The sequence below is a fragment of the Camelina sativa genome, chromosome 5, assembly GCF_030686135.1.
Source record: "Camelina sativa cultivar CO46 ecotype springtype chromosome 5, ASM3068613v1".
Lineage (NCBI taxonomy): Eukaryota > Viridiplantae > Streptophyta > Magnoliopsida > Brassicales > Brassicaceae > Camelina > Camelina sativa.
In genome coordinates, this window is record NC_141884.1 from 18,852,379 (window position 1) to 18,865,811 (window position 13,433).

General features: G+C 32.4%; 2 protein-coding genes across 6 annotated transcripts; one reads left to right on the forward strand and one right to left on the reverse strand.

The window, feature by feature from the left end:
- Nucleotides 1–2,949: 2,949 nt before the first annotated feature.
- LOC104786931 (protein RGF1 INDUCIBLE TRANSCRIPTION FACTOR 1) lies at nt 2,950–4,416 on the reverse strand. 4 transcript variants are annotated; one of them, XM_010512408.3, is made up of 4 exons: nt 4,279–4,416; nt 3,978–4,162; nt 3,650–3,892; nt 2,950–3,320 (listed from the first exon to the last, which is right to left on the reverse strand). In XM_010512408.3, the coding sequence occupies exons 2-4, from the start codon at nt 4,149–4,151 to the stop codon at nt 3,168–3,170; spliced, it is 570 nt and encodes a 189-aa protein (XP_010510710.1). In that variant the 5' UTR covers nt 4,152–4,162; nt 4,279–4,416; the 3' UTR covers nt 2,950–3,167. The 4 variants fall into 4 exon arrangements, with proteins under 4 accessions (XP_010510710.1, XP_087306391.1, XP_087306389.1 ...); XM_087450265.1 differs by having other exon boundaries at nt 3,978–4,175; nt 4,279–4,413; XM_087450263.1 differs by having other exon boundaries at nt 3,650–4,162.
- A 4,503-nt stretch (nt 4,417–8,919) lies between these two features.
- Nucleotides 8,920–12,969, forward strand: LOC147943986 (serine carboxypeptidase-like 51). Of its 2 annotated transcripts, none has more exons than XM_087450261.1 (13): nt 8,920–9,413; nt 9,537–9,631; nt 9,747–9,854; nt 10,057–10,303; nt 10,378–10,421; nt 10,543–10,610; nt 10,710–10,815; nt 10,919–11,130; nt 11,228–11,297; nt 11,394–11,444; nt 11,568–11,620; nt 11,777–11,909; nt 12,416–12,969. In XM_087450261.1, exons 1-13 carry the CDS (start codon nt 9,284–9,286, stop codon nt 12,482–12,484), a joined length of 1,386 nt encoding a protein of 461 aa, XP_087306387.1. In that variant the 5' UTR covers nt 8,920–9,283; the 3' UTR covers nt 12,485–12,969. The 2 variants fall into 2 exon arrangements, with proteins under 2 accessions (XP_087306387.1, XP_087306388.1); XM_087450262.1 differs by having other exon boundaries at nt 9,140–9,413; nt 10,067–10,303; nt 12,416–12,909.
- The last annotated feature ends 464 nt before the right edge of the window (nt 12,970–13,433 follow it).

The following is a 13,433-nucleotide window of genomic DNA, read 5'->3' on the forward strand; positions in this document are numbered from 1 at the left end:
TCAAGTACTTTGGTCGCTCGAAACATGGTACAATGTGGGAAGGCTTGCCTTGCTTGCTTCCCAAGCAAGCATGATCCACACAATTTCTTTTCAAAGTTAGTAAGCGGAATTCCCATGACCAGTTCTCTCTGCACCATGGACCTCATGTTCTCATGATTAATGTGACCTAACCGTGCGTGCCATCTGCTTGAGTCACTTGTTGTTGCTGAGTACAAACATGTTGTGTCTTTTATCCCCATATTCACCTTGTAAAGTCGATTCTTTGATCTAATCGCTTTGACAAGCAGCCTTCCCTCTTGATCGTGCATCGTTAAGTTGTCTCCCCTCATTCTAACATCACATCCTGCTTCTGTAGCTTGTCCGAGACTAATGATGTTGCTCTTCAATCCAGGAATGAAATAAACATCAGTCATTATCCTCAGCTCTCCGTTTTGATCAATGAGTTCAATCGATCCCTTTCCTTTGATGTCTATGCGGGAATCATCTCCAAAACGCACTTTCCGGGTAATAGAATCATCAAGTTTCGAGAAGTATCGTCGATCTCCTGTCATGTGGTTGCTGGCTCCATTGTCGAGATACCAATCATCATCTCTTCCGCTGTTAGTCTCATACACGCTAGTAACAACCTTTTCTTCATTTAGATACACCACCTCATGTATCATAAGCTCATCAGCCTCTACCGTACTCTTGTTGTCACTCTCCTGCACTTCTTGTAATTTCAAGAGCCGATCCGGGCAATTCGATGCGAAGTGACCCACTTTATCACATCGATAGCAGGTCACCTTTGAATTGTCTCTTCCACCATTAAACCTTCCGCGTCCTCTTCCTCTGCCATAGAACCGTCCACCACGTCCTCTATATCCTCCGGTGAACTCACGGTTTGCTGTTGAATCCAAGTTTGCATACATGAGTTTGCTTTGATCGTCCTGAGCTTCTTCTTCCTCAAAGATACGTTCTTCATAGACCTTTAAACGTCCGATGATATCTTCAAAGCTTGTTTTCTTAAGGTCTAACACTTGCTCCAGCGAAGCCACGATATGTATGAATTTTCTCCTTGGAAGACTTTTTAGGAACTTGTTCACGATTCTTGGTTCTTCAATTTCTACCCCGAGTGCAGCTGATTTAGAGGAGATTTCCGATAGCTTGCCGACGAAGTCATCGATTGTCTCCGTATCCTTCATCTTCAAGCGATCGAACTCAGCCATCAACGTTTGCAGCCTTGCTTCCTTGACTCTGTCCGCACCTACGTGTCTGGTTTTAATGGCATCCCAAACTTGCTTCGCAGACTCCAGTTCTCCTACTTGTAGCACAAGCGCCTCCGGAATAGATTGGAAAAGCAGAGCTGTGGCCATATCATTCTTCTCCGCATCGGTTGATGTTTCATCAATGATTTCCTGACTTTGTACCTTGAGAAGAATTTTCATCTTCATAGCCCAGACCGTGTAGTTGGTTGCAGTTAGAGTAGGACACTTGATTGATGAGGAAGAGCCACCGCCTCCTTCTTGTAGCTTGGATAGCGACGTGTTTGTTGATTCCGTTATTTCACCCATGGCGTCTTACAAATCCTTTTGATAAGCTTTGTAAGGCTCTGATACCAAATATAGAATTTAAAGAAGAATTGAAAGACAAATTTATAAGAATAACTCTCTTATTACTTAAGAAAATATCTCAAAACTTAAGCTCTCTCTCTCTTAAATCTCTCTTCTCTAAAACTCACAACTTCTTAGGTTATGCTACATCTCAGCATCTCCTTATATATAACACTCCTAAGAATATTCTTCTAATCTTAAATGGAAAACTTCTTATTCTATTACATTTAGATATCTCCTAAATATAATCTCCAATTTCCATTTCTCTTTGATTAGCTTGATCTCCAAGCTTACTTCAAGCTTACTCCAACAGTTTGGTCATTGAATTTGTTAATTTTTGCATGCTTACTTCACTTTTTTTGTTCTCTTTTTCTGCTTACTTCACTTGTTTAGTTCTTGTTCAACTTTTCTTATTTAAGTTTGTTTTTAGAAGAAAATTTAGAAACAATCACTGTTTTCGTTTGGTTCATAAAGTGTCTTATATTCTTATAAGTATTGTTTTGTTTCTTGTGGTCTTGTGGTTCGACCCCACTGAATGTTGCCGTTTCCTTGTGGTCAGATTTTAAAATTTGAAACGCAAGTAAAAAAATATTGTTACAGTTATATGTACAAGAACTAATTAATTCGAAACGTAATTTATAAAGTTAAGAACCTAGCTATTTTAATAAATGACATAAATTATCAGATTATGTAAATAAGTGAAAAGAAATTACGGTCAATACGTACTAAAGTAATAACCATCCTTGACGTAAAATTTTACAACTTAAACTATTTATGTAAATAATAAGTGAAAGTTTCCTTTCTTTTTTAAGTAACTGTACCTTTCGAATACCTAACGGCTACGACAAACTATTTTTATATTTAAAATATATATATATAGCAGCTTAGAATTAATGTCGAAAACAAGTAGAGAAACATTTCATGTGTCTTATACAAAACATATACACATTCATGTCCCTATTAGCCATTTAGATACACAATTATTGAGCCCTAAACCCCACAAAATTTCAGTTTTCTAAACTAAAATATTTAGCTAGATGGATATAGAGACAGGTAACTTCAAACCACTAGCTACATGCTCGAAAATAAAAGTATAAAATATAGATCTTCACCGACATTCTCGTAGTCTATAACTATTTCCTAATTTTCATGTTATTCCTTTCTTCCTTCCGCAAAGTCTTTTTGCTCTTGATTTTAGTACAATGTGTAATTATAATGATTAGACTTATATTTCACAAATTAATTAGTATATCAAACATAGTCTATCCCACAATCCTACTCATATAGATATGGTATAAAATTAGCTAGAAATGTATTTAATGATGAATAAATAAATATAAAAAAGTAGGGGAAATTAGGATTTTCTTCTAGACAAATTGTTGTTACCATGTGAGAGGATTGTGAGGAGTGAGCTGGACATTGTACAAATTGGGAATATATAAATACACCCACCCAATACACATATATTATGCTAATTTGGGTGGACCATTAAATGGATTTTAAAAAATAAAAATAAGTTAAAGAAAAGTTTTTTTATATTTTAATATTTCATATATTTCTTGAAAAAGATTGATTAAATTAGGAGGCAAAAGGTGCTCTATGAGGAATGCCTTTTCGTCGCCTAGAATTAGAGGTATGAGTTGGAGGATGCGTGCCTTTGTGCGTTTCTTGTTGTCTTTCTTTACGCAATCTTTCTTCTTCCTCTTCCTTATTCTTCCTCATTCCTTCAACCTGACATTTTTATCATGATGATCACATCATACATTTCCCTTTTGCAAATGTAACGTATATACATTTTCTTAAGATACATTATATGAGACAAACAAATGCGAATTTGAATATAGATGATTCAGTGATTCTACCATACATATAACTAAACAGTGTATCCTAAAACTGATTCCTCATTTTCAATTGGACAAATAAATTAGAAGACATTATATAGTAATAATTATGAAAATATGCATAAACCAATGTTGTAAAGTACTTGTGTTATCGATTGACTCCACATTGGCTTATATAGCGAAATGTGTGCATTCAGAAAAAAGTTTAGGTGAACGAACCTTGCAACCCAAGGAACAGAAGCGAAAGGGATCAAGAAGGGTTCTGCAACATGTCTCACAGAAGTAGGATATGGATTTTGGGTTGGAGGAGGCGGCGCCATGAGAGGAATTCTTAGGCTGAGGTCTCTCATTTAAGAAGAGAACCCTCGCGCTGTTGATGACATAAGTTTGCACTCCTCTTATGTCCAATGCATTCTCTATCTCGGATACTCTCACCACATCGTGATACGACGATCTTCTTATCTGTCTCCGTGCCAATGATCGATAAAGAATTGAGTTGAGTGAAAAGTGATATAAATATGCAATGTGTGTTGAGAAGAAGGTGGACCTGAAGGACGGGATGGTCAATGTGGAAGGAGGAGCGGCAGTAGAAGCAAAACGCAGCGTTTTGACAGGAGAGGCAGAACATGTTGCACTCATTCCGCGGCATCTCGCGGTGCTGAGGACAAATGCTGAAGAAGTGTGTTCTTAAGAGAGCTTCCAGCCATTTTGGCTCCTCCATTAATCTATGTCCTGTTTTATTTTTCTAAGAAATAAGAATTACAATATGCAAAAAGAAAAGATCGAGACAAAATCTTATGAACAATGTAATAAATAACAAAGAACATGCTCTTGCCATTGGCATTTACCTTTATGAAGATGATCAGTAGAGAGAGGGAAGGAGGAAGAGAGACAGGGTACTAGATGATTTGATTTTAGGAAAAGGAGATTTTAAGGGTAAGAGAGCAAGGGAAATATAAATTTTATTTTATTGTTGGTAAATGAAGATTTTATGTTGTTGACAAAAGAAAAAACAAAAAAAAAAAAGAGAAGATTTTATGTTTTTTCTTCTTATTAGGGATTGGTAGATATCTTTTCATATATTAGTTATTAAATATTTATTGTTAATTATTGAGGAGAGGAAGAATATGATATACAATTAGATATGATGTTTGGTTAAGGTTGATTCCCAAACATTTTATTGGGCCATTGGGTTTTGAGTCTTATGACAAGAGTGGATAATTTTCATTTCTTTTCATAAGAATGCTACAAGTGTAAAGACACAGATCAAATTTGTTCCAACTTGAACTTTTACAATTACACAACCAAATTATCTTGGCAAAGCATGATGTAATTATTTTTAATTAAAAAAATGAAAATTAATATTTTTCATCACTTTTCTTACAAAAAATATGAAAGAAATCTTATTAGATAAAGTTGGGTTTTGAAAGTTAGTCATTAACAAGATTTTGACATGTGTCAAGTTATCAATCTCAGATTTTGACAAGTGTAAAAGTTAATATTTAAAAGAAAAAATTTGATTATAACAAAAATAAAATATTTTGTTTAAAAAAATATTAATAAAGTAAAATGATAATTATCAAAAATTACAGAATTTATTAAAAAATACAAAGGTTTTTAAAATAATTATAAGGAGATTATATATATATATATCATAAAATTCGAAATTATAATATTATTTACTTATTTTTAGTTTTTAGTTATTAATTCTACAAAAAAAAATAGAAAAAGTGATTAAGGAAAATATACAGTTAATTATTAATTTAAAATTTTGTAAATACCTACTTCTATATAAACATAGATCGTCTCATATTAAATCATTTATTCAAAAACACTGCTTTCAGTTTTGTTTAATTGGAAAAAAAAATTTATTGGGAAGGTAAATTTTTCTTATTTTTTAAACCAAAATTTTCTTCTACTTTTTACTTTTTCAGTCGGGAATAGGTAAGATTAATATATTGACCAAAAAAAAATGAATATATGCGTTTTCAAACACAAGTTTACAACAAACATAGATAGATAGATTAGAAAAATATAAATTGTTGTTGATAGATCCATAGGAGCTCAAAGACTGTGACACTCTGGTTTGCGGAAATGTTTAAAAGAATTGATTTGGTCACATATGTCACCAAAATGCACTTATTTTTCCGGTCAAAGGTCCTGAGAGAACTTCATGATGGGTGATCTTCGTGGAAGTGATTGTCAAAACTGTGTGGTGAGGACAAAAACACAGGAAAATATCATCTGTTGATTTGTAGGGTCGGTAAACAAGTTTTTAAAGCCTCCCAAATGTAACAAACCGGCCATCAAATATAGGTGGGTCCACAGGCCGAGAATAGATGTAGGACCCACTTAAAAGGTGGGCCCATGAACTGAGAGTGGACATGGGCTCACTAAGCAAGGTGGCGGTTGAGGTGTTACAGAGATAGAGGCTACATCATGGTGTGTTAAAGATACTTCTATACGAATACATTAATGTGGAGAATGTTGGACGCAAGGTTATCTCCCCAAGGGAGGAAGGCGGAGCCAATGTTCTCTAGGAGGTTGGACGCAAGGTTCTATCCATAAGGGATGAGGGCGGAGCCGAGGTTTTCTCCATAGTGGTCATACATTATTGTGATGATACATCATTAATTAGTATATTATGTAATATATTTTTTCTTCAAAATGTTTTTGAGCCAATAATTTTAGTAATTAAAAAACTATGCAGAAGTGAAAGTAAAATAGTTGGCTTAATGTGTTCATATAGACATTTTCTAGGTGGTGATAAATAATATATTTGTCACATAAAGTATATTTAGGTATAAAAAATACACTTTTAATAGTAACACACATAAAAAATTTGTGAATGGATATAAATCAGTGTATTATAACAAAAATAAAATTTATAAATAACATACAACAAATTTTAATATATTTTTATTTAATTTAATTTAATTTATAAAACTTTAAAGCCGCACATCGGGCGGGTCCTAGTTATATACTAAAGTAAAATATATATTTGATTTATAGTGCATAAAAATATCAAATCACATTTAATATTTAAATTCATTTTAAAAGATTTAAGCCAAGAAAATAAATTTTATATAAGTGTAAATCGTGAAAAAAATATCAGCTTAATTCAGCCAGATTCAAGTATTTATCGGGTTTTTTTTCTAAAATCAAATGACACGTAGAAAACCCGTGTACATGACCGTAATCACTAGGTCCAACACTCCAACACTAGCATCAAAATGTGGTATATCACATGTGATCATTCTCCATGACAAACTTTTCCCAGCTCCTAATGTTAGAACATGATGCTCTACACTACCACGAGAAGTGGACTCGGTCATGCACAATACTTTGAGTTGTTTGTCAATTGGATCATACCCTAAACAGCTTTTCTATACACGAAAACCCTTTTTCACTTTTGGTAAGGTTAAGAACTGTCCTGTGCTGGGGTTACATATCAATTGCTCAGGACACTCCGTTGCACCATAACTCCATTGAGTATTACCGTATACCAAGCCCCGAACAGGACGACATTTGTCGGAGGGACAATTCATTGGGAAGCTCGAATGAAAATTGGCGGTTATAGTAGTAGGACACGACAGTTTTTGAGGCTGTGGCAATGAGAAGAAGAACGTATTGGGTTCTAATTGACAAGTGATCAAAATCTTCGGGTGAGACGAAAAAGATATGGTGAAGAAGGATTCAGTGAAATCTGGAGTGCGGAATGTGGAATCCCATAGCTTCGATACGCAACTAAATCTCGCTATAGACTTTACCAGGCAGTTTCAAGAGTATCTTGATAACAAGATCGAATGGGATGTTTTCTATATCCAAACATGCTTTGCTTAAACCCAAAGTCTCATAGAGGAACCAAATCACTCACTTTAAAGACTAGGATTGAGTTTTGGTTTATAAATATTCTAACCTAACTCAACTATGTATATGTACTCACAGTTTGATTAGGATTGTGTTTGGTTTGATGTAGTTCAATTCGGTGTAGTTAACAATTTTTTTTTAGTTTAACTTCTTTCTCTACATATAACTTCCAAATAAACTTTTCTACCAAAAAAAAAAAAAAATTCCACATTAACTTCAAGAATACTTAGTTCATCACAAAAAAAAAAGTATGAGAAAAGAGTTAAGAAAAGATAAATTCTTCTTCTTTTTCTTTCAGCCAAAAAAAAGAGAGAGGCAAATTCCTCTCTTTTGTTTGTTCATTTTTTGAGTTTCTTTTCTTAGTGAAAAAAAACGAATAGGTGTATGTATTTTATATGTTGATTCATCAAATAAATGATAGTTTGAAGAAAATTATATACATGGTTGTAATTATATACTATATCTCTTCTGACATGAAAGCTAAGTTTGGCCATGTACGTATGAGTTTGGATATTAAATTGCCTGAATATTCAGATGTACTTTTTTTTGTTATAATTTTAACTCTCTTTTTATTTTACTATTATTTTTATTGTTCTCTAGCTTGAGAAAGTGACGCGATACTGAAGGCCAACATGTGCAGTAGTGGTTGCATCGACCTTACGTCAATTCCCCGAATGGCTAAAAATACCATTATCGCTTTATCAAATATTCTATTTGGGCAGTTATGGTATTTATTAAAAGGGTAACAAACTTACGCATGAATCTAATTCCTAATCAGTAACGAAACTCGAAACCACTTTTATGGTGTCAAAGGGGTTCAATCCGTTGCAATAGATCCCGCATCATCTAAGGACCAAACCGATGAATTTTTTTCGTTCTTTTGAGTTTTATTAACTAAAGAGATTTGTAGAAGCATTCACTCTTTCCTTGTATGTACGGGGGATGTGGTTGGAGACTACTTGCCTTTTCGGAGCTCTTATCCACTTCAAATCTTCATTTCAAGTTCTATGATCGGTTGATGTACTACCAGAAAATTAGTATTTATCTTGTTTTGTTTTTTTTAAAAAATAGGCTAAATGCGTCAAAATCAAAATATTTTATAGTTTATTTTTTTACCTTTGAGGTTTTAAACTCATTTGACCAATAGTAGTTTAATATTCTAGATGTAGTTATGTTAGGGAAACTTCAGTTTTACATAGTTAAGTAGAACAAATAATGTTAACTACTCCTTCACTCACTCTGGTTTTTATTAATTGTTGTTCTAGATTTTTTCACATAAATTAACAAAATGAATAAATATTCTATTATACCCTTGTTTGACTATTAAAATTTTAAAATATTTAACTTTATTTATTTAATAAAGGGAAAATGAAATAATTTCTGTTAAAAATTACATTGGAAAATGAAAAACGATAACTAAATCAAAACAAAAAATTAAGCCTAAAACGACTAATAATAGAAAACCGAGGGAGTATGAAACAAAAGAAAACAGCTAAAACATCTTACTATAAGATTCTTATCAAACAAAAATGAAATGAGTATTTTGTATTTATGTGTAACATGTGGGTTTTGAACCCAAAAGGATATCCGGCTCACCAAATTTAATTTCCAGATCAGATGCACAAACTTTTTTATATAATTCACATAACTTTTCCAACCTTTTCATATAGTTATTTAGTTAAATATTATTTTCATAAACGATCTTTTAAGCATTTTCAGTTAGAGAAATTTTATTCTAGTCATTATATATTTCAAATTATTGTAAATTTTGATTAAAAAGACTCCCAAAGTGGTGTTTTCATTGTATGGTATATATATACCAAATAAGGTTGAACCAATAGCATTGACTTAACGACTTGACATTCTAAAATATATTACTTCCTAGTGTCTTTTTCTCTCTCAATCTTTTTTTTTCTCTCTCTCCCTCGCCCTACAATCACAAGATAGGAAAAAAAAAAATTGATCCATAGAAGAGTCGTCTTAATGAAGAACACGTCAGTTGTTCATCTGGTGATTCTGTGTCTCATTGTGTCATGTACCAATGGAGAAACCAAACCTGAAAGAAGCAACTCCGATGGATCCGAGTCTTGGGGATACGTCGAAGTTAGACCAAGTAACGTTCTTTATCTCTCACTCTTCTACCCAATTTTCAAGATTTTACTTGGTATATAGTAAGATATGACTAAATGGGTTTTGTTTTTGACTCTGTTTTTTTTTTTTCTAAATCAAAACATAGAAGCACACATGTTTTGGTGGCATTATAAAAGTCCATATAGAGTTGAAGATCCTTCCAAACCATGGCCTATCATCCTCTGGCTCCAGGGTGGACCTGTAAGTTTATATTTGTGGGTGTATCTACTTTTATGTAACACGTTGTTCTCATCTCATTCGTCTTTTTATACATTAGGAATATTTTTGTTTAGTGATCATTATTTGATGAAAACAGGGAGCTTCAGGGGTTGGAATAGGGAATTTTCAGGAGGTTGGTCCATTAGACACATTTCTCAATCCCAGAAACTCAACTTGGTTGAAGAAAGCCGACCTCTTGTTTGTGGTACGTATTTATTTTCTTTTTCATTTTTATTTTCATTGCCAACAATATTATTCTTCTTCTTTGATATAGAATAAAAGAAAACTGTAATTTAAAAAGTATATAATTAATTGGTACTGTTGCGTAATATCTAATTTGATCAGTCTTTTAAGCTTACTCACGTATGTTGAATTTAATCATTTTATTTTAATTGAAAAAAATAAAGGATAGTCCAGTTGGGGCAGGGTACAGTTTCGTGGAGGAGAATCAAAAGGAATTGTATGTGAAAAGTGATGAAGAAGCAGCAGAGGATTTGACCAAACTGTTGCAACAACTCTTCAACAAAAACCAGACTTTAAACCAAAGCCCTCTCTTCATTGTTGCTGAATCTTATGGTGGCAAAATCGCAGTTAAGCTCGGTTTATCGGTTTTTGAATCGGTTAAATCTGGCAAGTTGAAGCTTCATCTAGGAGGTAAAGAGATATTTTATTTATTTTTGTTTGAATAAAATGAAATTAATAATGTAAGATACATAATGTGTGAATAGGAGTGGTTTTGGGAGATAGTTGGATATCCCCTGAAGATTTTGTGGTGAGTTTGAGTTTCATCAATTTTGTTACTTGTTACTTGTTATAGTAAATAATGGTAACTCAATTATATATTTGAGATTATAATGAAATTAAACATTATTTAATTAAACTAATGGTTACAGTTTTCATGGGGACCTCTTCTCAAGTATGTCTCTAGGCTTGATGACAATGGCTTGGATCTCTCAAACAGGTCTTTCTCGTTACAAAAATCTTATTTTTCCAAAATAAATACGTAAAAATTAATTAATTATCTCTCTAATCCATAGATATGTTACTGTTGTTGGAACAGCCTAGCCGAAAAGATTAGAAAACAAATAAAGATTGGTGACTACGTTGGAGCCACGCTAACGTGGATGGATCTTGAATCCTTGATTAGCAACAAATCCAATTCCGTCGTAATTATTTCTCCCTTTTTAATTTTTATATTCTTTTTACTGTTTTACACTATGAGGATTTGAGTGATAAAGTGAAACAATTTACACGTTGGTTGAATTGTAGGATTTTTACAATTTTCTATTGGATTCTGGTATGGACCCTGTCTCACTTACAACGAGTTTAGAAACCAAAAAACAAAATAGAATTAAAAAGTATTCGAGCTACTTAAATGGTTTGAGAAGTTTGAGTGACGTAGAAGAAGAGGAAGGAGATCTTAACACATTAATGAATGGCGTTATTAAGAAGAAGCTCAAGATCATTCCCAAAGACCTCATGTAAGTATGACTACTTCTCTTAATCGTTAATTTAATCCTTTTTTAGTTCTTAAGTGTGGTGTTATTATATCATATATGTGTTTTACAAAATTAACAGATGGGGGAACAATTCGAATGACGTGTTTGCAGCGATGTATGCTGCTTTTATGAAACCCGTAATCGAAGACGTAACCATTCTTCTTCTATTATTGAATAATTTTATTTAAATCAGTTTCAATTATTTGAACGTTAGATATGATATTTTATATAATAATTTTTGGCAGGTCGATGAGCTTCTTGCCAAGGGGATAAATGTGACCATCTATAATGGTCAAGTAAGACCATCATTATCTATATATTTATTTAACTGATATGAAAAATATGAGAAATCATTTGCATTTGCAAAAAGAAACTGTTTATTATTGAAACAAATTGACATGTGGTTTATACTCACGCAGCTTGATGTTATCTGCTCAACAAGTGGAACTGAAGCATGGGTTCACAAGCTCAAGTAAGACCAATATTCCAAAAAAAAAAAATACTTAAAATCGGGTAACATTAAGCTAGGGAATAATGTTAGATAACTCAACCAATGTTGTTGGTGCTATTATTATTATTTTTTAAAGTTGATGGTGATTTTGATGATAATAATGATGGATGTGTGAAGGTGGGGAGGGCTAGAAGAATTCAAGAATATGGAAAGAAAGCCATTATACTGCGAAAGTGACAAAGCAACAAGAGGCTTTACCAAATCATACAAAAATCTCCATTTCTATTGGATTCTTGGTGCTGGTCATTTTGTAAGTACACACACTTCTCATTATTATCCTTTAGTAACTTCTCTTCTTTCATATTATGTCATAGAGATATTTCTTGCTAAACTTGATTTGGTCAGCCATCACAAAAAAAAAAAATTAAAAAGAATATTATATATACAGTTAGTTCATATTTATTGAATAACGTGAGAGATACGTGATGCATCTATTAAACGATAGCACAAGTCTCTTTTGTAGTTTTGTGTCCGTTTCATGCTTTCTCTCTGTCTTTTTTATTCTTTTTATATCAAAACGATTTGTCGACTCTGTCTCTTTAATGCTTTTAACAATGTCTGAAATCTTTTATAACCTTTTTTTTTCCTTTATCAAAAATTTTATACTTCTGTCTTTTTTTGTTTCATCAGATATTCAATAGTGGTTTAAAAATAGAACTTCCTTCTCTTTTACACGCAACATTAATAAATATATATGGTAAAATAATTTGGAAAAAAAATAATATGTCGAATGTTTTTGTGGTAAAAAAAAAACAGGTACCAGTAGATGAGCCATGTGTTGCATTAAACATGGTTGGAGAGATAACCAAGTCACCACAACTTTGACCACGCTTTCTTCCACAACTTCCACATCACAACATGATGCCGACGTCTTTCACATCTGATTGATTTTATAACTCAAAACGTTAAAAGCTAATAAAAGAGTCAACAGTGAAACTACTACACATGCTTTGTTTTTTTTTCGAGAAAATTCTCCAAAAAAACACTAATTATTTAATATTTGCCAAAAAAAAAACATGAACTTATTTCATTGCCAAAAAAATACGCAGATTATTTTTTAGTTGATAAAAAATATACGAACTATTATTTTTTTCCATTTTCTCCTCCTCTCCGTTACGACGGTTAACGGTATTGTGACGGCGTTACTATTTTTGTAAAAAGTTCCAGAAAAAAACACAAACTATTTATTTTTTGCTAGAAAAATACATGAATTTTTTTTTTCTTTGCCTGAAAAATACATAATTTTTCATTTCTTATTTTTCCACTAACAATGTTAGAGATCATAACTTTCTCTATTCTCTTGAACTTCATACAAGTTTTCACTACTATTTATTATAACTAAATTCAAGAACAAAAATACATAATTAGGTTAATCGATTTCCAAATTTCTCAATTAGTATTGTTTTTGCATAAATAAATGGTGAATCTGGTTAGGTTACAAGAGTTGATGTCCCACAAAATGGCTATAATTTACAATCTCGATCAAGTTTGCGTACGTACACCAGTCCATTTAATGATTTACACTGGCTATAAGCATCATTAAAGGTACCAAACTAAAAAGATGAATATTTTTTTAAATGTATACAAAGGTGGATATATCATAAAATTTTAAAGAAGTGTTGATGAAGTTTCAAAATTTGTAAAGTCAGTATAAATCCAAAAACAACACTAATTGAGAAATTTGGAAATCGATTAATCTAATTGTGTATTTTTGTTCTTGAATTTAGTTATCCTAAATAGTAGTGAAAACTTGAATGAAGTTCAAGAGAGTAGA

Coding starts and splice junctions, on each gene's coding strand:
- LOC104786931 (XM_087450263.1), bottom strand. CDS start 4,069: ATGAGTGCAACATGTTCTGCCTCTCCTGTCAAAACGCTGCGTTTTGCT. Junction 3,321..3,649: donor TCTGTTCCTTGGGTTGCAAG/GTTCGTTCACCT, acceptor TAAAAATGTCAG/GTTGAAGGAATGAGGAAGAA.
- LOC147943986 (XM_087450261.1), top strand. CDS start 9,284: ATGAAGAACACGTCAGTTGTTCATCTGGTGATTCTGTGTCTCATTGTG. Junction 11,131..11,227: donor ATCATTCCCAAAGACCTCAT/GTAAGTATGACT, acceptor CAAAATTAACAG/ATGGGGGAACAATTCGAATG. Junction 11,445..11,567: donor TGACCATCTATAATGGTCAA/GTAAGACCATCA, acceptor ATACTCACGCAG/CTTGATGTTATCTGCTCAAC.